The sequence below is a fragment of the Dermacentor andersoni genome, chromosome 2 (assembly GCF_023375885.2).
Source record: "Dermacentor andersoni chromosome 2, qqDerAnde1_hic_scaffold, whole genome shotgun sequence".
Lineage (NCBI taxonomy): Eukaryota > Metazoa > Arthropoda > Arachnida > Ixodida > Ixodidae > Dermacentor > Dermacentor andersoni.
The window spans coordinates 158,589,792-158,614,891 of NC_092815.1; the positions used below are offsets into that span (position 1 = coordinate 158,589,792).

The following is a 25,100-nucleotide window of genomic DNA, read 5'->3' on the forward strand; positions in this document are numbered from 1 at the left end:
AACGAATTCTCAGGACCACTAGTTACGAGGTATTAATGTTCGAATTTTACTTCTGTGCTTCAATGCGTAAAACAGCGTTTCCCTAAAGTGGAACTGTGCGTTCTTTTTTACCGCAAGTTTCCTGGCGCCCATCCCCAAACCGCTGCCATCCTCAGAACTCGTTCTAAGCCGATATGCCTTGCGTACTTACTAACTACGATTTTCCTAGGTTGAAATATGTGCCGTAATGTGGTGAATTGAAAAGGCTAATTAACGTAATTTTAATTGTTCAATTTAGGCATCTTGATTTCTCGTAAAAGGTAATGGCTGCCTCATCGAGGAAATTGGGTCACGGGTTAAAATGGTTTTATTAGCCTGGAAATAAAAAGAAAAACACGAAAAGGGGGGCCCTGTATACGTATCTACTCGGTTTCCTTTGTATAGCTTCTGATGGGTGCAGACTTTTCCTTTCGAGAGCTTTCTTTAATAATGCATTGTTTAATCCGGCCCACATGCAGCGATGTCTATTTCCGCCGGTGGAGGGGGCGGGTGGGGGGCGCGCTGGCTGTCGCAGGGTTCGTTATTAACGCGCCGCTCTAATTGTTCTCCTCCCACATAGCGGTCGTTCGCGCAGCGCGGGACGTCCGATGAACGGGAAACGCGGTTCGCAGACGCGGGGCCTCCTGCTTTCGGCGTATACGCGAGCGGACGCGCTGCCAAAACGTAGGAAACGTGCAGGCCGTGCCTGTGTAGCCGCTGTCGCCTGCACGTGCCATCCGAGCGTCTCTTTCTTCTTTCTTTTTTTTTTTAAGTGCCTCGCGCGCTCATTTCATGCCACCGCCGTCTTGCTCGTGCTCCGGCCAAAGCTGCGCCCTTCGCTCGCTCCGCTGTTGCTGCTGCCGGCGACCTACTGTAAAACCCGGATTGTAGCTGGCTCGGGCTGTCGTAATACCGATCGAAGCGCGTGGTGCGGCCTCTCTGTGGAGCTTTGTTTCTTTCTTTCTCGAGGCCGCCAATCGTCTTTCAGCAATCAGCCATATCGATCAGTGTGGTTTTCCCTGAAGCTTCACTTTCCTTTTCTCTTTAGTGTGTCATGCCGCGCGATGATTGCACCGTACTTTCGACTGATGGAAAAGCAGCGATCTGGTGCGTATAGTTCTGGCGTAACATACAGTGACCGGTTCCTCTGTGTGTGTATACCAAGGTAAAATGTACCTGGTAGCGAAGCTTCCATTGAGGAGCCCATATACGTTCAAGGCATGGCGGTTCTCCGGCAGTTCATGGGGCTTAGCGCCATCTATGTGAGGAGGGTACGCTTCCGGCGGAAGAAAAAGTAACTTGACGCCATAGTCGTTGAAAACAGAATTGACTTCATTTTGTTCTCAAAGGCGCGAAATTTGTTTGGGTGGCCTGTCATATTAGAGCTGTACATTCGAATTCCGTGCCACTCGACTTAACGGGCGTCACGAGCCACGACCCGGCTCTGTTTTGTGGCAGTCGCCTCTTCGGGGCCTTTCGGCGACTTGATGTATTCTGGACACTCACATCACACCACGTTGCTCAATTCGCCATCTTGTCAGTTTTGATTGGCTCGCGGGGCTGCGCTGCGGTCTCTCCGATTGGCTCACAACGCCAGCATGGTGTGCCAAAACCACGATGTGATTGAGGCGCGCCGTAGGATTGATTTTGACCGACTCGGGATCTTTAACGCGCCCCGAATGCACGGGACACGGGCGTTTTTATTTTATTTATTTATCTATTTATTTCAATTCGCCCCCGTGCTTAGCAGCGAAACACATAGCCGCTAAGCCACCACGGCGGGTGTGCCATGCAAACGCTCGACCGATCGTGGCCACTATGCGCTCTTATTGCAACAGTATTTATGCGGACCCTGTCTCTGCCACACATTCGCTGCCAGCATCGCCGCTAAATATGGTCAATAATTGTCGTAATAAAAACACGAACAGCTCAACGCAGGACGAGCGGGTAAACAGGACAGAGCGCCGAGTAAACAGTACAGCGCTCTATCCTGTTTACTCGCTCGTCCTGTGTTGCGCTGTTACTGTTCTTACTCTAAAGATGAACCAACCAGCCCCATTGGACACTCTGCTAATTGTCGTAATTATCGATGTAATCGTCACAATCCGCCCAAGTGTTCGCAGAACTGTTTCCGTGTTCCAGATTTTGCCGTCTGTCCGGGGCCCACCGAATAACGAGCCTCGTGCGGGGGGACGCATCCGATATAGCCACGCCACGCGTTCAGCACCATCCATCTCTGCACTGCGCCAGCGGCAGGAAACGCGTGACGCTGGAGAGCGCGGATGCTCGCCACCGCGCGACCTCGCTCGTCCTGCAGTGCGCGTGCGACCCGCATCCATGTCGGCGCAGGTTGCGACACGCGCGATCGCCGTCGGTGCATTTGTGTGCTGCCGGTTGCGCAGCCAAGGCGGATCGCGTTGCGTAACGGCAGGCGTCGATTTGCAGTCTTGATCTCTGCTTCGACGATCGACTCTTTCTCCTAAGAAAACACGCTCGCGTGCATGACGGGTCGCTTTCGTCGGAGAACGATCTCTGCTCTTGCACCTCATCCTTAATTGTAACGCTGCTCCCGTCGGCCCGATCGACTCGCCGTAAAATTCCGAGCAAGTGCGCCCAACTCGTCTCTCTCTCCGCGTATGTCGCTTCGTCCAAGCGGCAGCACTGACGCAAACGAGGTCGAGTGACGCGATGAATGCCGAGGGGATGTGTGGAGGTCGCCGTTTATATTGAACGTGAGCGATATGCGGAGAAGTGACGGGTGCGTCCAGCCCCGTCCATGACGTGGCGTCCGGCAACTCCCCCCCCCCCCCCCCCCCCCCGCCTAGCGCGTGATGTGTAAATAACGGCGTTATCGAATCGTCCGTAAACCACGCAGGTCGGTATACACAATGCGAGGAGGGTACTTCGGTGGGCAAGGTCGCGCCACGGTGACGCAGCCGTGCGACACTTGCTACAGGATCGCGAACACGCAACTAAGGACGCGAATTTGTAGCAGCGTTCAGTGAGGCTGTTATAACCGGCGACGTGCGAAGCACATGCAAACGCCTCTCGCCGTCGAAATTGCAGTGGACCACCATATACGAGTACTATACGCTGTCTGTTGTTTACTCACGCCTGAAACGCCTCTGGGCTTACCTTGGCAAGCTTAATAAAGGGCAATTATCGTATATAGCGAGTCCCACATTTTTTTCCGAGTACAGTGGTTCCCCCGACATTTGCGGAAAATACGCTTATTGAGACGGCAACAACAAATGTTGCAACAGCTTAATGGCGCGCGCCGAGCTGCTCTCGCCGAAGTGGCGGGTGCACCGTTGTGCTCTGACACTTTGTCGCTTCGCATCCACGGCGAAAGCTGCCTGTTTTCCCGCAGGGCGGATAGTTCTCGCCTTCTCCGAAGAGTGAGCGAAACGGCGAAAGACGGGTTTTTCAGCTCCGTCCGGGCTCCGCTGTGGATGCTTATCGCTCTTCGAAGGGGCATACCGAAAAGCCCAGGCAGCGCTCTCCTTTACAGAATCCAGTTTTATTCAAGTGCCTTCGTGGCTGCACGCCCATTGTCGTTGCTGCTTTTTTATCGTATTGTCGCACATGTTCAGCGCTGAAGTCGGATCTGTTCATTCCACGTCATCCGTGCCGTGTGGCACAATTTGTCGGCTGCATATGGCTGCGAAGCTGACTCCGACAAAACTGATGCACGGCGTATACACACTTGTTCGAAGTCTCCCTTCCGACCCATTGAAATGTTGACGACAGCGGCGTTACTGCGTGTTGCGCTATATAGCTGGGCGGTAACGAGTCTATTCCCGTCCCTCCTTCTATTGTTCTAATAGGTCTTTCGAAGGGAAACTGACGCTTATGTAAATTTCAGAGGTTTTGATTGACTACGCGATCACCGGGAAGTGTTCGCTGAAGAGATCCTTTCATTCTGCCAGTCGACCTTGCCATTGGTAAAACCCTGATTATCGATTGTGCCCGTTTCAATGCCCTCGCGGTTTAACGCGGCGATGTCTGCCGCGTGCGGCGTCAAACGTGTGTGCGCGCGATGCGGCTTCCACGAAAAATGGTTGAACTTCAACCCAGTTTTAACTTCCAGCTAGAAAGCGCCACTTCATGTTATTTGCGTGCTACGTACAGCCGTGGTACAGGCAGCCAATCTTAAATTCTTCAGGCTGCGTGTCCCCAGGCCCCGAAAATATTTTCTTACGCGTCCCGCGCGCCCGTAACTTTTGACGCCGGCTGTGCACGTTTATTGGGGGCAGCGCTGCTTCGGCCCTGTATTTCGCCGCGCAAGGGCTCTGTCGAGCGAGCTGCCCCCCGTGGCGGACGCTTCGTCTCGGTTGCAAACGTTGCTGCAAGCTGATCTGGCGTCGCGCTTCCTCGTTCTTTCGGGGCGAAGTGCTATCCTCGTCGTCACTGCGTTTGTCGAGCACTCCCCCCCCCCCCCCCCCCGCCCCCCGTTTTCGTTCTGCCTGTGATGCCGTTTTGCGCGATTTCGGATGCGTTTCTCTTTCGTGGGTGCAACTCGGGCGCCGCGACTGTCGGTGCGAGTGCCGGCGATGCGAGGGAAAGCGTATTATACCAATGCCTCCCGCCTCCTCAGCAGTTGTCGTCTGTTGTGCCACGTGACCCGTGGCCTGACACGGTCGCGCGCGCGCGCGTTGTCTCTCGCGGCGAGCCTATTTTTGCGTTCGCTTTCGTCAGCCCCCGCTCTCGCCTCTCCCAGTATAAACCGGGAGAGGGAGTCCAGTCTGATTTCCGGACCGTGCGTTTGTTTAGGTGTGCTTGTGCTTCTTTTTTTTTTTTTCTCTCCCTCGTATCGGCTCGTTGACGCGTGCCGCCTCGCTCTCTTGCCGGTGGCGTGATGGGTGCTGGTGAGATTTTCGCGGTTCTGCTTATCTGGGGCGAGCGCGGCCGTCAACGCGTGGCAGACGCGGGGCCGCGGTTATTGCGAGGGCGTCCGACGCTCGGTGCACGCATTTTAGCGGTGGGCGCCGCGCCGAGAAGCGAACAGCTCCGGAATCACGCCGCGAAGGGCTCTCTCTCTGCTCGTCCATTGTAGAGGTGGACAAATACGGCTCACTTCAGTGGGCGGCTCGGAACGGCTCGGCTCACTGAAATGAACCGGTTCACTCGAACAGCTCACCGGTTCACTTAAACCTTTAAGCAGTGGTGTGCATAGTCTAGTCATCTGGCTCTGGGAAAAAAATTATACGCTAGTAGAATAAGCCTGTTACAAGCAACTTGACTATGCTTGGTGACTATTTAATACTTAATTATTCTAAAAACTTGAAGTTTTAGTATTAGTGAGCCTTTCTTTTCTGATATTGGCGATGAAATGCTTCTTACTCAGTAACTGATGCGTCACTGAGTAGACGGCGTCCAGTCCCGCCTCGCCGTGCTTACGACCGCTGACCAAAGTGCGGGGCTGTCGAAACACTAGCGCGCAAGCGAACGTTCGGAAAGCGAGAGGCTTGCGCGATCTCGCCCCTGTTAGCCGACGAGCTGAGCGGAGCTGGGTAGAGAACAGACACATAACGGCAGCCGAGTCCGAGCTGACTGGAACTAGAGCGAGCGTTGGTCTAACGTGGGAAAGACCGAGACCGAGAAATAGCTCCGCGCTTCATGATCCGATTTTTCTGAAAATTTTGTTTATATAAGCTGTCTTGAATGAAAAAAAAAAAAATTTACTCTTAGAAACAAACAAACCATGTACTCATACGGCTGCTAAGCGTACCTGAGATGGGTTCGGCATCACAGACCTGTGCAATGTAAGGATTTATTTCGTTCGACTCCATATTACTTCTCGTCTACGCCTGTGACCAAATTAATTCGGAGTCCCCCATTATGGCCTGTCAAAAGCATATTGTTACGTTTCGCCTACACCGCGCGGTATAGCCGGCGCGGATGCAACGGACGCCGGAGCTTCGTTCAAAGCGGCGGACATTTTGGCCCGTTCGGAGCTCCCGCAGTCTCCCCGCCAAGCGCGTCCAGGCGTGTTTCAGTGCCACGTGTCTTCGTGTGTGCGTGTGTGTGTGTGTGCCCACGCTTGTCAAAGCGCGGCAGCCGGGGAGAGGAGCTCCCCAAGTGTGAAGCGAGGAGGTCTGACAGGCGCCAGCTTGGCGATGCGTCACTACACTCGTCTCAACGTGTCTCTCAGTCTTCCGTACCCGCCGTCACGTGGTCTCGTCACGAGGCCTTCCTTCTTGCCCTCAACTGCGAAAGTATAAGAGCAGCTGCCCCCGGACGCCAAGAGAGAGGCTCCGATTTCTTCTGTCGAGTTACGTGCTCTCCCGTCTCTCACTTCGGTCGACCTGACCGCCCGCTCTTTTGCGATGTTAGAATAAACCAGTTGTTCTGTTACCAGTCGACTCATGCTTTGCCGAGACCTTCGGATGCTTCCAGTGCCCCAGGCCGCCAGGCCAACGCTACCCTTGGGGCTTGCGACCCGATTGCAACAACGGGTGTCAGCGCTGAGTTTGCAACAACTCGTGCCAGCGGTGCGATTCCAACAATATCGTGGTTTTGGCACGTTAACCCCAGAGTCTACTGATCGCAGCCGCCTGATCATAACGCAGGAGCAGTGCCGCTCTGACTTGTGACGATACGCGAAAAATAATTGGAATAGCATATCGTTGCGTTAACCCTGTTTTTATCGCCTCTTTACTGGTACGGATTTACACATGTCTGCAGTGCAGCATACGGCGTCCTTCCGAAGCAACAGCTGACTTAAGCCACGCTGACATATACCGCGCATCCGTGGTGTTGGTCTGTGGCGTCCTGCTGTTAACAGGTTGCGGGCTCGAGTCTGCGGCCGCACTCCGGTGTGGGCCTGTAGAATGCGAGAACTTTGCACGCGATAACATGCCTTGGGTTACATCTGTAGATAAACTTGGGCGGTTGAGATTGAGCCGGAGCCATCCGATACAGGATCTTTTTTTTTTTCGTGTGCTCGCGCTTTGTGTTGCGACCCTCCACCCACGTGTGTTCCATTCTCTTATATAGCAACGTCTAACGATTGCTTAACGTTTCTTTCAGCCGTGTTCGCGATAATTCACGAGCCTGGTTAACACGGACAATTTAGCGACATGCCAACTGTAATCGAGATTTCTGCGCTATTTAATTTAGAAGTTTAATTACCGTTGTGTAAAAGGAAACTGTTAAAAAATAAAACGCACAATAGAGGCAAACACTCTTTTTTTTTTTTTTTCGCTTGCGTGACGCTCTCGGGACTCTTGCGCATGTCGCGTTGTCTCGCGCGTTTCCGTGGAGTGCCGCGTTTAAGGAGTGTCGGTAACAACCTTTGCACGCGGTGTCACTTTCCTCTTCTCGAAGCGTCTCGTCTACCTTTTTTTTTGTGAAGTCCTCCCGCTTATCTCGCAATCGGCTCGCCGCCGTCTCGCGCCACGTCCTTGGCCGGCCGGCCGATGGACTTTGCGCCGTCCGCGTTCCGGCCGGGACCCGTGCTGGAGTGCCACTGCTGACGATTCGAGCGTGCACTTCGCTTCTCTTACCGGGTGTTGCACGTGCGCTGCGGACTGCTGCTCTCGTCGCGACGCGAGCATGCGCAGTCTGGAGCGGCGTGCGAACCCTCCCCAGTGTAGGCTTATCTCCATCCTCTTCCGTCGCTTGCTCTCGCCTATGTGCTGCAGTCGTGGTTTTCCTCGGGCTTCGTTGCGATAAAACTCATCGTCGTGCCACTTTCAGAGCAAACCTTTCACGTGCGCTCTGGAGTGGCTATGTACGCTTTTTTGAGAAAGCGGGCACATCCAGCGAGCGGCTTTAGGAGTGGCTGCTTCAGAGCACGCTCTGGTGGCGCTGCATTATATATATATATATATGTGTATATATGTATATATATATATATATATATATATATATATATATATATATATATATATATATATATATATATATATATATATATATATATATATATATGTGTGTGTGTGTGTGTATCGTCCGGGCGTGACAGCCGAGTCTTATTTCGGTACTCCAGTGGCGACAGGGGCACTTAGTATTACGATCACGTGCAATTTGTATACCGGCACCCGTCGCCGCCCCAGAGTTAATGTTCGTAAAATTGAGCTACTGATAAGAGCCCGCGGACACATCTCCGGCCGACCTGACCCGTTAATTCGAATACTGCACGCTGTGTATTGGTCGCACTGGCCGATTCGGCTGGCTATTATATGCCCCGCGCTGACAGGCGGGTTTACCTGAACCAACCCGACGTTCGCTCAGCCTGACCGGAAGTTTGCGCAATCCGGACAGGTATACGTTACAGCCAAACAAGCCGATGCGACCCGCGTTCTTTGCATTCACATAAGCGCCCTCTGGCCCTACATACGCCACTTTGGTCCACACAGCACAAGGGGCCCATCAAATAACTCGTAGCGTGTTGTAAAGGCAACTCTTTGGGCATGCGAACAAGTTCATTCTCATTATGAACCACAGGCAGTCAAAAGTAATTTGGAGGCACACTCCTTCCTCCCGCAGTACTGTCCGCCGGTGGTAATTAAGGTAACGTGGGAGCGGTTGTCGGTATAGTGTAGTTCCACGCGGTACACGCGCGTATACTTATTATCGGGGCATTGGACAAGCATCGGCATGCTGTAGGCGATGTCAAGCGCAGTAGCTATCCAAATCGGAGATCGCGGTCTAATTATATAAAGAAACCGCGCGAAATAGGGTCCAGTCCCTTTTCGTCGGGTTGCGCTAGGCGCCCCCTATGCGTCGGCTCTGCCTGCCGTGTTTCGGTTCTGTTGTTGTTGTTGTTGTAGCCTGCGATGCGTGTGGCTCCTACCCACGTTGGGGGATTGGCCAAGAAATGGGTGGATTATTCGAAATTATTATGGAGCATAAATTTCCTAATAGCTATTGAAATAGCATTGAATAGCGCTTAATTACCTGCTAAATAAAATCAGGAAGGTCATATTGAATGAGTAATAATTAATTTAAAAGTAAAAACAAAAAGAAAGGAATTTAGCAGGGCATTCGTTTAGATTCCGTAAGGAATGATCGGACAGCGAAGCATGCATCCCTGTGGCTGAATCCCAAAGTGGACGCTCCGAACGAAAGAATTGAAGGTTCTGTCATCATCATCAGCCTAGTTACGCCCTCTGCAGGGCAAAGGCCTCTCCCATACTTCTCCAACTACCCCGGTCATGTACTAATTGTGGCCATGTTGTCCCTGCAAACGTCTTAATGTCATCCGCCCACCTAACTGGCCAATTCTTCGAAAAGGTATTTCCAACCATCTTTTTTCGGTTCATAGTTCGTGTTAGCTTAGAAGACGACGACGAAGTAGAAGCAGTGGCGCTGCGTTGCGGGGCCCTGCTGGTGGTCGGGGTGGTCCTGGTGCGTGGCGCATGCTGATCGAACGGCGCGCGTTCCGCCGTAGCCGCCACTCTTCCCTCGCGCCGCCGCCGCCTCCTGCTCGGCCGCCCTGCGCCGTTGGTTGACCGAGGCACCGTAGTAAGGCCGTACACGTGTGGCCCTGCTTAGCCCTGAGCTCGCTCGGTGCCGACCTTCGCAGCTGCGAGGCCGAGCACGGCCGCCAGCGGCGACTTGGTGGTCGTGGTGGCGGCGGGGTGCGCTCGACCTGCGACATGAACCCGTCGGTCCGGTGGATCCGGACGACGTTGGCCTGGATAGCGCTGCGGTGTCTGGCCCTGGTTGCGACCGTTGCCAAAGGGTTCGTGCTGTTTCCGTTTCTTGCTTTCCTCTGCTGCGCGCCCGCGAGTGACCAACTTGAGCTGGCGTCGAGGGCGTACTTGCATGTAGCGTGCCGTCCAGTGAACGTGGTCCCACGAATCGGTGTGCGTGTGTGTGCGTGGAGCGATGACACGTTAGTGGGTAACAGTGTTGCACGTTTGGCGGTACGCCCTGGTGCTTGTGTAGCTGAGGCGTCGGCTACTAGTTCGCCCTTCAGTATAGGTCAATGGGGCACTCTCGTCGTCGCTCACTGTCTGTAACTCGGCCCACCGGGTGTCTTCTGGCTTCGCCCGAATCAGTGTGCCTTCGTTTATAACGGACGAATTACTGTTACTCCATTTGCATCGTGCCAACATCTGGAAATGTCCCTGCCACTGGCGCCGGCCAGCACCTTGCGACGCGTGTACGTGTGTATATGCACCGCTTTTCTCAATACTACTGTCGCATCCTCGTTGTGGTGAATCCAGCGCATTCCGAGCATCTGTGTAGTATACGGCTGATGTTTTCTTTCTTGTGCACGAAGCTTGCTTCGCGCATTTTAGTTCGCCTTGCAAGCGTCGACAGCGCAATCTAATGGCTGTAGCGCCGCCACAACTCTTCGTCTGCATATGGCGTATACAGTCGTTGCGGCGTGTATGTGCGCCTCGAACGGGTTGTTTTCGAAAGCGTGAGTCGTCGCCCTCCCTTTTTTGGGGAGGAGGGGGCGGGGCAGTCGTTGATCGCGCCGGGCGCGTGTGCACGACCTCGCCTCAGTCGGTGGCGTGATTTTGTTCATATAGCGCGTCCGGGAGAGAGAAAATGCCATAAATACATTATGCCTATGCGCACTGTAGCAGGATGTAGCGCCGCCGCCGTCGGCATGTTTGACGCGTCGTTGCGGAATGCTGTCAACATTTCTTGAAGGAACGCGCAGCAAGTGCTTCGCATCGGAAATCGCCACTACCTTGGCCGCGCTATAGCGAGCATCCAGCTTTCGACGCGACGAAAGCTATGCCGTGGATTGCACGGGACCGCGTGCAGGGTCGACCAATTCTTAGGGGAAGCTCTGTATGTAGATCTTCCCTTAAGCATTGGACGCTTGGACGTATATGTTCAAGCGCACGGAGCAGGCGTAAATTTCGTATCGGCGTTTGACTTTAATCACTATTCAGCTTCGTATCGGCCACAATTTCATTACCAGATTGGACGGAATATGCGTTAAAGGCCGTACGCCAACCTTTGTCAAGTGCTCCTTTCTTCCTCTTCGGCCGCGGCTTCCTGTGAGCTGAGGGCGTCATGTTAGGTGGGCGACTATGCCGGCCTACGCAGGTGGCGCATTGTTCTTTTTTTTTTTTCTCCGCTTGTGCGGTGGCTCTACATGGACATCCGTTGAAAGTGGAACAAAAACTGCGAGATATGTCGGAAGAGAGAGGAAGGGGTCGGCTGCCGCGTTGCCTGCGTACGCGCGGTGTAAACGTACGACCGTGGTGCCGCTCAAGTCTGCCGCCGCAGTCCGTTCCACGCTTTTCCTTCGGGGCAGCCGCGCTCATGAGCTGTGTTCAACCGTGACACGCGTTCTCCTTGGTCTGAGGCCTGAAACAATACCTACGCGCGTCGAATAACTAGCTATACCTGGTTCACGTTTGTTTCGAACATCGTGAGCGAGGTGTTCCTTCAACCTTTGCATTAAAGGGACGCAGAAAAGTCTTTTTTTTTTTTAGACCTCGTGTCAGAGGAATTGATAGCAGGACTTTCCTCGGTTTAAACTTTAGTCTTAAAATGCGCCATCGATTACGAATGCCTGACGCATGGAGGAAGGACAACGTTAAGAGGGAGCATCGCTCAACGCGGTTGAAGCCACACCTGGTAGCCAAACACGTGATCGCACGTCAAGTGCGCGGTTGGTTTCAGTGTTACCGCTCTGCAGGCAGACCCACGGCAGCGCACCCGAATAAAACGCGCACTGAATAAAAACAACTGGCATAGCTACTGGGAACAAACGTCTTGACAAATCACGATTCTTGCTCAGTTATCTCAGCGCAAGAGGTCACGTGTTGGGCCACAACTGAGAAAATATATGGGCTTCAAGCAAATGTATGTTTGCTTGAGGCGCTGTTGTGCGCCATACTTCGTAACTTCTGAGACGGTTGAGCCTTATTCATTGCCTCACATGGCACATCGCATCGTGGCAGAAGTACTAAACTTCAATTGAATGGCACCCCCGACGCGGTGTGCCAGACAGCAACAGTGGCAGCAGCAACTGCAGGGGACAGTCGATGGAAGAGGCAAAGAAAGCTTCGCTGTAAAAGCGAGAGAGTGCACTAACCGGACAAAAGCATTCGTAAACGCTGTTAATGGAAAAAAAAAAGGGGGGGGGGAGCGGGATTTATGCCGATTGGCTGCATTTTCGTGAAGGGCATTAATATATTTGCTTTGAAGCCGTTCTTTAAAAGCCGGTTTATCCGTATAGCGGCTTGCGGGCAGCAAGTAGGCGTGAACTGCTGCCACCAGTGCCCGTTATAACGTAGTACACATGCACCGAGATTTAAACCACTCTGACACTGAATGACTTGTTGCTACAGCTGGTTGAGCGCATTACGTGCAACAGCTGCGCAGTGCCTCGCTTATTTCTGTTTATGCGTGCTCCGAACCAGCTTGAAACTATTCCCAATTACCAAAGGCTCTTAACAGACCTGTTCGTTGTGATGTGCATAAAGGACTCCCTGCCGCGCTGTGAAGCACCGTTACGCGAACGTAGCGGTGGCCATGCTCGTGGGCAGGGCGTTGCCGCCTATGCGTCGTTATTTGCAGTTGTGACCTCGAGCATGGCCGTTTCATAACCTTGTTGATACGCAGTACCACTGGGGCGAAGGACGGCAGGGCGCACGCACGCACATGTCATAAAACTGTCACTTATTAAAAAAAATTATGTATAAGAAATTAGGGACGAGGAATTAGGTTGTGACGTGCCACCATATTACGCTATCGTGAGCATGTCAACGCAGGGAAGTTCGTCCTCGTGATGAGTATACGCGAGGCGTCACTTTGGTGCAACAGAAAATTGATGCTTTGTAGTCGTGTAGTCTATTGGGAACAAGCTTTCGTGTGTTCATGATGATGATGCTGTGTGTTAAAACTCATAACCCCTGGTCACCAATTATTTGAGCTATGGCGGTTGCTTGGACTAGTTGGCAATTCATGATAAAAAAAAATAGCGTACAGCGCTAAGGACAAGGACTGTGAGAGATGACATACACAGCGCACTCTATGCCGTGTCTTTCGCAGTGCTTGTCGTTAGCGCTGTACATAATTTTTTATCACCAATTACTGTTGTCATGTACGACCGAATTGGGCTGGCGAGTGGCTATGGACATGCGCGAATGTGCGCTACGGGATGGAATGTCGTGCGCCTAATCTAATGGTCGCTCTTTCACCAGGCTCGGGTGTAATGTCGCGCCATCTTTATCTGAGCGCCTCGGCCTGCCGTTTTTATGGGGCACATTCGCGACCGACCGCGTAAAAAATGTGCGATCGGTTGGACGAGCGCTTCATGTGTTGTCGACAAATGCGTAGAAGGAAGCTGTATACGTCAGCGCCATTTTGGGGTGTCGAGGTCGTTTGTCGGATAATAGTTTTGAAGGCAGGGGACGCGAATGACTCGCGTATGCTAAAGTGCAAAGGAAAGCGCACCCATGGTAATAAATACAAGAAAATTACTGGCTCTCCCGTAACCGAGATATGTAAGCATGAAATGGCTGTCCGCAAAGCAGATTGTGGTTAGTATTTCCAACCAATCTTAACATGAGTGTACTGCATCCTCGCAACGGCACCGTACCTCGCCGTACTGTGCGCTGGTCCACATGGACGCCGCCCAGCTTGAGGAAAACCAGCCGAATGCGGCGCGACAGGCAGTGAAAGACGCCAGGGAGACAGAGCGCACTGCCTAGCTACAAGAAAAGTGCCTGAAGGAGGCGCCATCTCTCGAGGCGACGCAAAACCTGCGCCGTGGAACTCGCGGACCGCTAGCGTTCGAAAGAGCACAGGCAACCCTGTCTCAGCGCCAAAAGATGACAGTGAAGTGTATGGTGCCCTGCCTTTTGAACGTCGCTCTTGGAAAAGACAAACTTCAGCTTACCAGAAGTTATAGCTTGAGTGATACTGTGAGAATTAGGCAGAACTCAGGAAGCAATATTAATTGAAACTTGTTTGGCCTGTAACTAACGTATGTAATGCGGTCTTCTAGACCGCAGTTTGTTTTGACTCGTTGCCCAGATCTCGTTTTGTTCTCCAGTGACACTGCTTGAGGAAGGTTATAGAAAGTGTTCGATCTTACGAACATCGAAAGGATAAAAATCCGCTCATGGGAATATAAGGGCATTTCTTGGGCCAACTGGATGCAAGATATCTGCCCTGTATACGGTGAGTGCGTGGAGGCGGGCAATTCAGCCACTCTGTCAGAGTAACGAGGAGGCGTTGGTCAGAGTGGCTGCAGCAGCTCGATTACCGTGCAGCTTATCAAAATTCGTCACGTGCACCCCTTCTACTTCCACAATGACTCACCGAGTTGCGTGCATGAATGGCGGGTTGTTACGAGATGGCATTCCTTAAACCGAAAGCCAGTAGAGGACTTTGTCGTCAGATGTGCTGACTCTACACTCTCCGGGGGTCGAGCCTGACGAGACGCGTATATATATATATATATATATATATATATATATATATTAGTGTGCGTGTGTGTGTATACACCATACCTGTCTGCACAGCGACGCTCCGACACCAGTTTCCAAATAACTATACACCTTGCAATTCGCATGCATATCAGGGAAAGAACCCCGTACGCGTCGTTTTTGGTAACTCGTCTGCTCCTGCCCCGAGCAATGTTCTTTTTTTCCCGACCGCTCAGGACAGCCTGCTGGTGTATTCATTCGTACACGCCCGAGACCGCCAACCTTGAGGGAGAGATCCACAAGCCGCGCGGAGCTATCTTTTTGTCAAGCGGTGTTTTCCTTCCCCCCCCCCCGGGGGGGGGGGGTGATCACGCCACTACGCGGAAATGTGGGTCGGTTCGAGCGGCGGCGAATCGCCGACGGCATCTGTGTTTCCTTTTACTTTATTCTTAATCGGAGCAGCCCTTGACATCCGCCGTATTGATTGATAACGAATAGCGTTCGCCCGCTGCGGCCAGCGGGACGGCCGGCTGGCCCCATCCAGCCGGTGCTGCGACTGGGTGTATCCTGTCTAGGAACGGACCAGACCGGGCTGTTTAATCGTGCTTCCGCCCTGTTTCGGAAAAGTGTTTTTCCCGTCCGCTCGCGAGCAATTGCTGCCGCCCAGTATTGGTCCTTTTCGAGAGAGCGATACGCATGCATCACGGTTACGAAGAGAGCGTGAAGCATTGCGCTCGCTCACTGCCGCTCAGCTACGAATTTTTAAGCGCACAGTTCGCTAAAAGGAGGAATTAACCGCGCGCGCGTGGAAACGAGAAGCCATTTCCGCTCTCCAGCGTGCCAAGTTTTCGTTACCGCTTTGTATTGCAGTAGCCGTGCGGAACGCTTTCCGGCAACGACTGGCTTGCAGGAGGGCGGGACTTACAAGCATTGTGGTTTTGTTTCAGGGTTGGTGCAGTGGTATATACTACACGTAACAAAACCCAGTTGAAAATGACAACAGAGGTTGTGTTCAGTACTACAGAAATTTCTGTTGTACAACAGGATTTTTCTGTAGTAACTACAGATTCCTGATGGAGCGACAGACTTTTCTGATGTACAACAGGCATTTCTTGTTGTGACTCAGAAGTACAGACTGTCGTATGTCTGTTATTACAACAGAAAGCTGAAGCTCTACAACAGATTTTTGTAGTACTACAGAAAAATGTCATCACTACAGGCACCCTGTTGTCCCAACGGAAATGTTCCGGAAGTAACCCGAAAAACTTCTGTAGTGCTACAGAGAGCTGTTGAAATACTACAGAAACCTATTGTGGCAACAGGCCCCCAATTGTCACAACAGAAGTGTTCCTGAAGTAATGCGACCAACTTCTGTTGTACTACAGAGAACTGTTCCACAACGGAAACCTATCGTCGCAACATGTACCCAATGATGACAACAGAAGTGCACTGAAATTGTGCGATGCGACAAGCTTCTGTAGTGCCCAGTTGAAAATGACAAGAGGAATTCCTGTCGCAACTACAGAAATTCTGTTGTACGACAGAAGTTCTTGACATTTCTTAATTGAGTGACATTTCTGACGTTACGACAGAAATTCTGATGTCGCAACAGAAGCATTCTGTCGCGAAGGCCAATAGTTCTGAAGTCGCAACAGAAACGTTCTGTCGCGACAACAAGAGTTCTGAAGTCGCAACAACAGCTTTATATCCTGACAGCGACTCCGACGTTACGACACCAATTCTGACGTCGCAGCAGAAACATTCGGTAGCGACGGCCAAGAGTTCCGAAGTCGCAACAGAAGCGCTTTCCGTCGCGGCCCTTTAAAATTGTATGTTAGTTTCGCATCGGTGGTGTACACTGTACTTTTCTCTTGCGCGGTATTCAATCGCGCTTCTCTGAAGCCGGCAATGCTGATGGCACCAACACCGGTATTAAAGTCGACGTGTCGAATAGTTATAATTGTGCCGTGACGACGCGGCACCAGCAACGCCTTACCGGCCTCCTCAAGATCGGCCGCTGATCAAAATCATACCATCTGCGGGAATGGCTGCGTATCCGTTTCATTTTTTTTTGGTAAGATGTGGCACACAGGCCTGTGGACTTACATGTGCTGTTACACTGACACATTAGTTAATTTCCCAGGAATATTTCACAAGCTTATGCGAAGCGGAAAAGAAGATTTGGGTTGTTCCACAAAGTTGCGTGAAAAGCTGTCTCGCTCGGGTCTCATTAATCTGGTACAGTGCTGCCGTGAGAAGCCAGTATGCTGTCAGAAAGAACGCTCATCCACGAATGTTTATGTAGCTATTTTGCATTGAACACACGAATTATATGCGCGCTCAAAAGTGTAAAGAACGAGAGACAACTGTCGAAACTAGCAGTAATAACCCTAAAAGTCAACGTTGTTTATTTCTGAATTTCTTATTTAATATGGATATCGTACATCAAAATCGATGTTCTAGCACTCCACGATGTACCTGTCGATGGTACGAACACTCTTGCTCTTCTAGAGATGCGGCACTTGACGTGGTGGATAGCGGATCTTGGCTCTTAAAATGCAAATGTAAACATCAACGCATCAGCACGTCGTACTATTGACACGGCCAAACTGTACACTCGAAAAGCATGTCAGGAGTGGTGCAGTGGTAAGATGCCGGGCTCGGATTTGTGAGGTCGCAAGTTCGAATCCTAGGCGGAGACGTTATTTTTTTTTACTTTTTTTTTACTTTTATATTTTTCTTTTTTTGTACTAACAAATTTACATAGCCTTAAGGAGGTCTCTGTCAATATTTAATTAAATATTGATCAAGAGCTACAGAACTTTCTACTACAGGACATCACACTACAAACAACAGAACTACAAACAACAGAACTACAGACAACAGAACTACAGGCAACAGAACTACAGAAACAGCGTCCCAAAATACGACAGACTGTGAAAATTTCCTGTTGTGTTTTTCAACTGGGAATTACCTAAAGTGAGATTTCTTCAACTGTTCCATCGTTCAAACGTAACGCGTTGCGCTACTCTGACAACTGGAGGCACTGCTCCTTTCACTGTAGCTGTTATGATCAGGAATTCTAGCGAAAGGGGGGGCGGGAGAAAAATAAAAATTCACCGCCGTTCCACTACTGTGAAGAGGGGTGCAAGCGAAGCTCAGGATCCGTGGTTCTTTGTTGTCGTAACGCCTCGGCTTCGCGCTCCGTCACGGCGAGGTCCGCACGTCGACGACGAGCCCTTTCTCGAGCGAGTTCCCGGCGACGTTCATCAAACGCTGCGTGTTCTTCGACCGAACGCACGGCCTGCTCTCGCTATCGTTCCTTCGGCGCAGCCTGCTCTTCGGCAGAACGAAACAAACGCGGCCTCCCCATGTGAGTGCCGGGCCTGAACTGGCGGGAAACAGCGGGCGCGAGGCGAGCACGCGATACCTTTTCGCGTGCGCACCCTTTCCCTCCGCCTCCGCAGGGAGGGGACGCCTATGATTGGCTCGCGCCTTGCATTGCCTCTACTTCCCGCATATAATATCTCACTTTATAGGCAGCTTGTGATAACCGACAGTAGTTGAATCGTTTAGCGTGGTGGTCTCGCAACCTGGATGTCGGTGGTTCGAATCCGAGCGTTTTTTTTGTTTTTTTCGTACGGCAACACCCACACTGACGCCGACACGAATGAAAAAGGAAAAGCTTGAAAAAGAAACGGGCAGTTGTCGCAGTGTAGCTCGCCGCTACTGTTGTGCACAGATTTGCTTTAAGCAGGAGACACACGGTACGATTCGGCGTCCGATCCGACGTGCGGCGCCGCATGCTCCGGCATGCGGCATACGACGATTTGGGGCACACGGTGCGTGCATCCGAAAGATTGAGCGGCGCGTAAGCTCCGCCCAGATCCAGCCCTTCCAGCTTGACTTCATAGCCACGTCGAGAAACGCAATATAAACAACTCTGCACAACATTGCTTCGCTTTACGCGAACACTGTCAATAAAATTAAGTGTTCTGCCTCGCGAGTGGCAGAACACTTCACGACGGCGCGTTATCCACTGACGACTCCGCTATCAGCCAGCGATGGGGCCGCTAGGCCTAGCTAGGCAGACGCAGCGGTCGACGGCGCTTACGATCCAACCCGAGCTCGTCGAAGAGCGCTTATGTTTGCCAAAACAATTAACACTGTACACTTAGGTAGCCAGTAATTAAATACAATTGGTTTACTCGACGCAGTAGTTGCGAAGGGCAAACGTGCAAGCGAAGCGAGCAGCCTCGCTCAGACGGCCGGTGTGTGATGTCTGCCCACGAAATGCCCTCACGTCGCGGCCCCGATCTCGCCAGTAGCCTAGTGCTAGTGTACTAGGCGCTGCTTTGCATAACAGGCACACGTTCGAGATAATTTTACTGAACTGGTAACTATTTCGTGTCGGAAACAAACTGCAGCAGGCAAGGAAAAAACAAACACTGCGAGAAACCGGCCAGCCAGCGCCGCCTCCGTCGAGGGAACGTCAGAGAACGTCACATGCCAGCCGCGCTGTCATTGGCTGCGGCCAGACGACGGTGCGGTTGTCGGACGCGTCGGACGATGAAAATCTGCCCGGCTTGTCGCACGCCGGACGTCCGATCCGGCGCTTCGGCACGGCAAAACACCTCGATTCCGGCTGCCGTTCCGGCGCGTCGGACGCCGAATCGGACCGTGTGTCTCCCGCTTTAACGTCATCGAGGCCGCCGTGTTCTTGTACAGGACCGAGTTGAAAGGCTCGACCTGCTTACCTCCAGCAGCGCAGTGGAAGCCGTGAATAGAACAAATGGCGTGACGTCGTCGCATGATTACGACCATATAGCCGTAGTTGCAAGGAAAGACGTGGCTCGCATCGAACTCCGCCATAGTTCCATGCTTCGGCGTTTACTGCGCGGGCAACTGGGGCTCAGTGTACCACGAGTTTTCCCAGCCGCTGCAATGGCTCGTGCGCACGGCGACGTCGCTGCATCGTCGTGACAGCTGTAGGCCGCCATGGCGTAGCACTGTTGCGCCTGGACGCATCGCGCGTCCTGCAGCACCTGAAGGCGCCCACGCTGTTGACTGGGACACGCCGTCTCGCCGCTTCCGCGTAACCATTCAGGTGTCGGCCGTCTGCGCTAGACAGTTATTGCGCGGTCGGCAGTAAATTTCCCTCCTTCCCCCTTTTTATGGAGCGTTCCCCTTGTAGATTCCTGCTGATTATTTGACTCCAACTTGTGCCGTGTTTGTTGAACCTGTGCATGTAAAAAAAGAAAAAAAAAGGTTCCGGTACGCACTGGCGCTGCTGCGCCGACGTGTTTCCGAGAATAATATACACTCCTTTTTCTCTCGCATCCATCTCTGCACGTTTTGTTGCGCCTTACCTCGCGCGACACTAAGTTGTCTGCTCAGCTGTGCTATGTACACCCGTCAACGACGCTCCTGTACGAGCACGCAAGATTCGTGCCTTCCGAGGAGCTAGGCCGTCTATATTGAGTACGCTATATATCGCATCGAGGTCGGTCGGTGCGGAACGGGAACCTCGATTCTCCGATGCACTGTCCTTGGAAGAACCGCGGCCGTGCTGTCCGCATTGGAATGCGCAGCATACACGTACGCTCGCCACAATTTGATCGTAACCGCATATAAATGCGGCCGTGGGTCTTCCGTCGGCCGACGTGAGGCGCATGGCGGTGGACTGGATGGATAGGGATCGTATTTAGGGCCGCTTTGGTGACATTTTTCTGTTCGCATACCTGGCTGAGTTTTCTTGCTCTTGAGTCCGCTGTTGTCGCCGCCGCCGATGAATTACGTAAATCGGAACGATATATGTGATGCGACGCAAGTGAAGACACCAGCGGGACTTTCTTTTTCCTTCCTCTTTTACCTCGCCAAAGTTCCGCTGTATAGTTTCAACGGCGTCCGCCGGCGGGGAAAGGTTTGATTCTGCGTTCGAAAGGAAGTGTTCCTACGAAATGAGCTCCCGAGCGATCGCATTGTTTTGTCACCTTGATACAGCGTGCATCTGCTCAGGCCCGAAAGCCCGCGGAAGACAAAGCCTCATGCTAGAATAGGTCGTGCGTTCACGTGGCGTGTTCGAGCATTTGTTTCAAGTATCGGAAGAAAGCGTGCATGGCGCCATTCTTCTGTCTCTCTCGCGAAGCAGATCCTGTTTATGCTGTTGTACCGTTGGCAGGCTGTCGGAGAAAGCACTGCGACGTTTGGGATGTTCAGTTCTATATTGTTAATGTCGCGCACTTGAGAACGAGCTTCCTTTTTTTTTTCCTTCCACAACCTTCTCGGTAGTCGTTTGTTTATGCACATGTTCTATATGTACTGCAGCCTTGAAGTGCATGCCTTCACGCGGGGTTGTTGTTCCTTCTGGTGTTTACACTTTGAGTTCAACCTGCACCGTTTCGGGAAGATGGTTGCTCGTACTTCCGGTACACCAAGTGGCAGCTTTGGGGCGACCCCACGTAGGTCGAGGCGCGAGCGGCTCTGGTAACTCCCCGACTTATTTAGATTAGGGGGACGCAAGCGTGTGGGGCCCCCAACCTAAGACTATTTTTTTTTTTTTTCGGTTCCGTTAGGGTTGCCGATGAGACGCTATGGGAGAACGAAACGAATGAACGGCGACGGCGCTCGTTCTTTCCCTTTTTATCGCGCTGGGTCTCCGTCCGAGACCCATGCGGCGGGCGTCTTTCAGGTCGGCGTCGTCTTCATTGTTGTAGGCAACTTTGAATTCTCTCATCTTACGCTACAGTGCGAGCGCTTTGGGACTGGCATGTGCACGAGGCGCCATATATATAGCTGGGTGGGCAGTCGCCAAGGCGGGGGCGGTCTTCCGGCTGGGCTAGGCCTCCGCCGTCGCGCGTCTCGAACGGTACATACCTCTGCCGTTATTCTACTTGCTGCTGCTACGATTTAATCAGTGTAACAGAACTCGAATTCAAACACTTCAAAAACATCTTGTCCTCACCGCTAACTTGTCCGCTTTTCGGCCATGCATATTTCGCAGCGGGGTCGCGCACCTGCTCGTCCTCATGGTGCGCGCCGGAGACAAATTCCCGACGAACCAAAAGCAAACCGAGGTTCGAGTGTTTTACCGAAGGATGCAGACCAAAGAATGCTGTCCTGATATGCAAGTTAAGGAAGGGGAAAATAGAACAGCGGCAACCGCGAAATATTATTGTGCAGTTATTAGAACAGCAGCGCAGATTAAATGTCGAGCGCTATACATTCACCGGCTTCGTTCGGTACACATCCGTGTTACGTGGCTGGTGGCTTTTATTTTCCGTGCAGGGCTTCCCCGCTCTTAAGAGGCCCGATCGTCTCTAGAGCCTGTAACTGGCCGTGTTGAACTCGCTGTCGGGCTTTGGTCTGAATTTCCCCTCATTATAATCTCAGTTCGAACGGCCGATTCCTACGTCGATCTCATGGCCGACCTCCCGCCTGTTACAGCCCTCAATGCGTGCGTACGGGACTCCATCGCAAATGTTGTTAGGCGCAGCTGTTTATTCTCCACTAATGCGCGCCGTGTGCATCGTATTTTTCTAACCTTCGCTTGCCCCAGGGGACCGCCGTGTGCATTTGGCTGGCCTATTTCCGATAACGAACAAATTACTTCTGAGGCCATGTCTTCTGTCACGGTAGCGAATTACCGGCTGTTCCGTTCGTGTCTGTCTGTCTGCTTTTTTTTTTTTTTGTAGATTCTGCGCTGTAACACTCCAATCGTGGATTACCGACTAGCTCGAACCAACGCTTTGCTCAGGGAGTTAGCTTTTCCCTTCGTGCTTGAGCGATTCACTTCGCAGTACCGCACAGTCTGCTGTTGCTCCCCTTGCCGCAGCCAGTGGTCGCGTCGTGTCGCGTGTTTGTTTTCGCAGCCACCACACGTCTGATACATTCCGCCGTCTTGCCACGCTGCAATTATCGCGCTTTCGTCACTGCTCCGCTCGTTTGACGTCAGGGATGGCGTTTCTCTCTCTCTCTGCACCCTTGCGTCTGCGCGCTATCCCCTCTCCCCCTTTTCTCTCTCTCTGTCGCTAAACCTGTCGTCTGCTTCATGGCGCCACGGAAAAAACTTGGCGTGTGCGCGCGGCTTCTGGCACGTCGTGCAGGTAGGTGCCTGCGTACGTAGCGAAACCGAATCGCGCGCCACGCACGCACGTGATGTGAATAGGCACAGCGGCCTCTCGCCGGTTTCTTAGGTATAGGGTAGCATCATCATCGTATGACCGTCACATCGTTTCTTCGTCTCCGCCTCGAACTGCCCGCTCCCGGCTATTACCTTCGGCGGCGCCTGGGATTTCCCTGTGGGATTCTCTCCGCGCACGCACTCGCGGCTATTTTTATGGCTTGTCCTCGCCGCAGTACGTGCGTGTTGCATTTGTCCGATGCGTTGGCGGGTCGCTCGCGGCAAAGCTATAGTATATAGTGTTTCGCGAATAGTTTTAATTGCATTGACGGACGGGCTCTGCGTGCAGGTCAGTGTGCGTCTCCATCTGCTTTTTCTACTTTCGCGCATGTCGAATGACCTGTCGGAGGATCCAAGGACTTGTGCTGCTTCTGATGTTTAGTACCGCGTGATGTTTACGCAGCAGTACTGACTTGCTCGATGGGAAAAAGAAATGTAGTAATACTTCTTGTCGTGTTCATTTTCGATGCGGTTAAAGGCGCTCTTGGGCACGGCACTGCGAGACAACGCTATGCAAGCATTTCGTGCTACCCTAACGTCGCCCTCCCTTTCTGCAGTATACAGCAAGCGAGCAAATGGTGTGGATCCTGTCGTCCCCGAGAGTTATTATAACTTGCACTCCTTACCGGCTGATTCGCGAGCCTAGCCTTTTCTTGTTGGTTACAAAACCTACCCGAATGAGTGGTGCGGTTGGCTAACTCAACAGGCTACGTTAACGGCAGTTACCCAACAAGCGTAGGCCGCAGCACGACGTCGGCCGGCCTCGCTGTGCGCGACCGTTATGCAGTTTCGAAATGCTTGCCTGAGCACCCCTGTAACGCGTGCACCGTAGGATGGCTGTCGGAGCCCTCCAGCCCTGGAGAGGCAGAATTTTTTTGCTCGGCTAACGAGCACGTCGCAAGCGGCTAACGGACACGACGTTGTAAACGACCACTGTCATTCTGTCGGGTGCGTTTTCAGCTGAGTAACGTTTAGTTTCGCTTTCCCGGCTGCATCGTCGCGTCGTCACTGCGCGTTGAGCAGTGTTCTTCCGAAGGCTTTCAGGCGGCGATGCCGCAAATGCGCGAACGGTTCTTTCAGAGTTCTTCTCACGGCTCTGCGTTTTGGTGTAATATGCCCCCCCCCACCCCCCCCACCCCACTGCCGTAGAGGTCTCCTATCTCCCGACCGTCGATTGCATCGAGGACGGTCGCCGGTCGAACCGCCATGCGGCCGTGTCGGGCATCGGATCTGATTCTAGGCGATTTCCTTCGTGATGTCCTTGGTCCTTGATCGCCGCGCCGGTCTGCACCGCCGCACGCTGCCGTGTGCCGTTTCGTTTTCAGCGTCTTGCCTGTTTTTTGCTGCAGTCATCTGCATCCTCTGATCCAGCACGTTCCCCATGTTGCGCCGATACGATGCCGGTCAATCGATGTTCACATATTCTATTCTTGAAACTTACCGTGGGGAAGACGTCGACTTGCTTCATCGGTTGAGAGGGCCGAAGAGCTGTTGTGGCGAACGTCTGGCCCACTCTGTAGCAGACGATACTTCATACGGTAGAGGTTGTACCGCTGCCCGCCATTCACATGCTTGGTAGCACCAAATCCTGCAGAAAAATATTGCGTTGAGGTCGTTACACTTATGTGCATTGAGATAGCAATTTCGTGATTAACAGATGCCATCAACGGTGGGGGAACTGCACTGACACTTGTCCCCTTTCAAGCACGCGTCCGTACTCGAGATGCATATCTATATTTCGATATCGTGGCCATGTGACATAAGTATTCCAGATTTGCCTTTCGTCGTGCACCTAGGGCCCCTGGATAAACGACCTCTGTTTAATCGGAAGGCTATCAACACTATGACGAAATTTGTAGCTTCAGGTTACCGTGACTACAAGAAACAGCTATAGAGTGCGCGCATGCTTGTGTGCGTGTTTGTGAGTGTGTGCGTGCGTCAGTTTGTTCCACCGCATCTGCTTACGCTTCTGCCGTGTCGTGTCGCATACAGCCAGTTCTCTTATCTGCAACTGTATAGAGAGGTCGCTCCTTTTCTTCATTCTTGGCAGTGGCTTCAAAAGGGTACAGGTAATAGCTGCTGAACCTTGCACGCAAGTCCTGCTATTGGGTGATGTAATCTTGGTGTGGATTTCGCTGAAAGAGGTTGTCCTTCGTGGTTTCTGGGAAGACTGCCCAATGTCGAGTATCTCTCTACGTGATCCTGGATGTGGTCCATCTTTACTTAACTGGTTGTCCTAACCCTTCGATTTTGCTTGGTTCAGTTGAGGCCACTGGTCACTGGATATCTATATTGCGAGTTTTTGCTAAGGATGAAGTTCATTAAAAGTTACGTTTTACATTATGTCTCGCATTGCTAGTATGGCCATTTGTTTTGCATACAGGATTCATGCCTAGATACTGAAATGTAGTCAGTCATATTGTGCTTTCGTAAATTTGAGGGCCTTGTGTTGGCGGAGGGCAGCATTGGAGTACAGCTGCAAAGGGCACCAGAAACCCTAATTGATGGGGACTTGTAAGTGCTACCCTTGCAGACTCGTTTAG

General features: G+C 52.2%; 1 protein-coding gene across 4 annotated transcripts in view; it reads left to right on the top strand.

The window, feature by feature from the left end:
• Positions 1 to 25,100, top strand: part of LOC126540542 (fatty acid CoA ligase Acsl3-like) — a 61,690-nt gene that overhangs the window by 11,650 nt on the left and 24,940 nt on the right. The window contains exon 1 of one of the 4 annotated variants that reach the window (XM_055076105.2): positions 9,386 to 9,709. The exons of 1 other annotated variant lie outside the window; for it this stretch is intronic. In XM_055076105.2, the coding sequence (XP_054932080.1) occupies positions 9,624 to 9,709 (86 nt within the window). In that variant the 5' untranslated portion in view covers positions 9,386 to 9,623. Of the gene's footprint in view, positions 1 to 9,385; positions 9,710 to 22,647; positions 22,847 to 25,100 lie in introns of those variants that run through there. 2 more of the 4 variants (XM_050187373.3, XM_055076107.2) reach the window with 2 other exon arrangements.